Source organism: Cololabis saira, chromosome 19 (assembly GCF_033807715.1).
Source record: "Cololabis saira isolate AMF1-May2022 chromosome 19, fColSai1.1, whole genome shotgun sequence".
NCBI lineage: Eukaryota > Metazoa > Chordata > Actinopteri > Beloniformes > Belonidae > Cololabis > Cololabis saira.
The window spans coordinates 2659001-2661500 of NC_084605.1; the positions used below are offsets into that span (position 1 = coordinate 2659001).

Consider the following 2500-nt stretch of genomic DNA (forward strand, 5'->3'; position numbering starts at 1 on the left):
GTGGAAGAAGAGCTGCAGAAAGACAACATGTCGTTCCTCAGCAGGTACAAACCCACCCGGGACAGAGCCAGAGAGCAGAGCTCAGTGTCAGATCCACGGCTGCTCTCAGGAACTCTGGTAGACGAGGCCAAACACCTGGGAAACCTGGCCTTCAGAGTCTGGGAGAAGATGGGGGACCAGGTCCACTTCAGCCCGCTGGTTCTGGACCCAAACACTGCAGAACGCTCTCTCTATCTGTCTGCTGATCTGACCAGTGTGAGGAATGGAGATACAAACCAGCAGCTTCCTGATAATCCAGAGAGAAACGTCAAGTATTCCAGTGTTTTTGGTTCTGAGGGTTTGACCTCAGGGAAACACAGCTGGGAGGTGGAGGTGGGAGATCATCCTGGCTGGAATATTGGTTTGGTTAAAGACTCTGTTGACAGGAAGAACGAGAGATATCCTTCTCCTAAATATGGAATCTGGTGTTTGTTTCATCGTGAAGGAAAATACAGCAATGGTGATGGTAAGACCCTGAAGGTGGAGACGAGTCTCCGGAGGATCAGAGTCCAGCTGGACTATGACGGGGGGACGGTTTCCTTCTACAACGCTGAAGACATGACACACATCTGCACTTACAAATACACTTTCACTGAGAAACTCTTCCCTTATTTCAGTGTTGGAAAGTCTGGTGATGCAAAAACTTCTGAGATCAGAATCTGTCAGACAAACAAGAAATTGTGGGAGAACATTTCAGGAAATGTTGATATGCTACTGCCCACTCGTCCCCACTCGCTGCTTTGGTTTGGGGCTGTGGTGGTTGTGTTGGGGGTCGTTCTTGCCATGTTTGGGGTTATCAATAATGGCCAATAAACCGAACCAAGGCCTGTATGCACGTTGCGGTTTGGGCCACATTCACGGATAATTTATTCATATTCTCCCCCAGGAAAATGCATAGGTTTTTGTTGCCATGCTAACAAGCCCCATAGGATAGAATGGGACAATTTGGCTTCAATATCTCAAAAGCTGTAAACGACAGCGTAATGAGACCTCAGTATGTTGTCGTCCACGTCTCTGCGATATCTTGTCGCCGAGCTACAAGCGTCCAAAGTTCCGTTAGTTTGAAAATTAGAATAGCTAAATATTTCAAAAAGCGTAATAGCTAGCATGATGAGACTAAATTATGTTGTAGTACAACGCGTCCCGGGTTTGTCAATGTTGTAATGATGTCCGTACGATAAACCATTGCCTAGCAACAAGCGTCCAAAATAAAATTGATTTTTTTCTTTTAAATTGAAAGTTAAATATCGCAAAAAACGTAATAATTAGCATGATGAGGTTGTACGATCCTTTAGTGACAATCGGGCCGAGTGTTTGTAAATTTGAACAATGTCTCTACGCTAAAGTTCGGCCGAGCAATAAACGTCCGAATTTTCGCCCTTTTTTTTAGTTTTTGGCATCCAGCGTTGCCACGGTAACACTTTTGACTGAGAAAAGTAATGCCCATCGAGGCACAAGAGAACGATGTATGACATGAATGGGTGCACGTTTGCGGTTCGGGCCGTATTAACGGACAAAAAAAAATGTGCGGAATAAGAATAATAATAATAGGAAGAAGAAGAAAAGGGAAACCTTCTCTGTATACTATTATATCACCTTAATTTTCATGTTTTTCCTCGTTTTTTCCAGGTGTTTTATTTTTTGGTGATTTATTTCTTCCACATCAGTGCGGGGTCATGTGTATGTGTCTTTAATGTTTTGATGGATAAACTTTTCCAAGATCAGCATTATTATAAGTAAAAAGTTCACATGTGCAAACAAACATCTCAAAACTATGAAAATACGACACCTTTAAATATTATTGTAAAACATTCAGCGTATTTGTTCAGCGTGGAATAAGATACCAAAGTATAAAAGTCTATACATTTGTGAGTAATTTTATCCAAGTTTGTATTCATGTTATAAATGTGCTGGAATCACTGGGACTAGATTTTATGTTTTACTTTCAGACTTTACTGTTTAAATAAATGTAGTAACCAGTTAAAAATATGAGATAAATATCCGATGTTTAAACGTCTAGAAACACAGCTGGTTCTCATGTGAACAAATGTTTTATAATTGTTGCTTCATATCGTTTTAATGTTTTTTAAATGTTTAAATGTTCTTAACTGTGGTTCATAAAACCTTCAGATATAAAACATTGATTTTGTTTCTTTCAATCAAACATCTGTAAACAAACATGATCATGATTTATTTTAATTATTAGATATCCTGACTTTAATTAACTCTGCATGTAATTTCTTTTTGGGGAAAATAAAACATTAATGAAGTGAACTGACTTCGGTTTAATGAGTCTGTAAAAACAGGGAGACACAGGTTTCTATTTAAATGGTAATTTTATTGATAACAGCTGAACACATTTTCTTGAAGTTAGAGAAACACGTGTAGCCAAGGAAATTTCAGGAAATTATTACATTATAGGTAATTATTACATTATAGGAAATTATTAAATTATAGAAAA

At 38.8% G+C, this 2500-nt stretch overlaps 1 protein-coding gene across 1 annotated transcript in view; it reads left to right on the top strand.

Moving 5' to 3' along the window:
• Positions 1 to 1011, top strand: part of LOC133419150 (nuclear factor 7, ovary-like) — a 2013-nt gene extending 1002 nt beyond the window's left edge. Inside the window, exon 1 of the mRNA XM_061708164.1 lies at positions 1 to 1011. This exon is cut by the window's left edge and continues 1002 nt beyond it. Within this exon, the coding sequence (XP_061564148.1) occupies positions 1 to 852 (852 nt within the window). The 3' untranslated portion in view covers positions 853 to 1011.
• The last annotated feature ends 1489 nt before the right edge of the window (positions 1012 to 2500 follow it).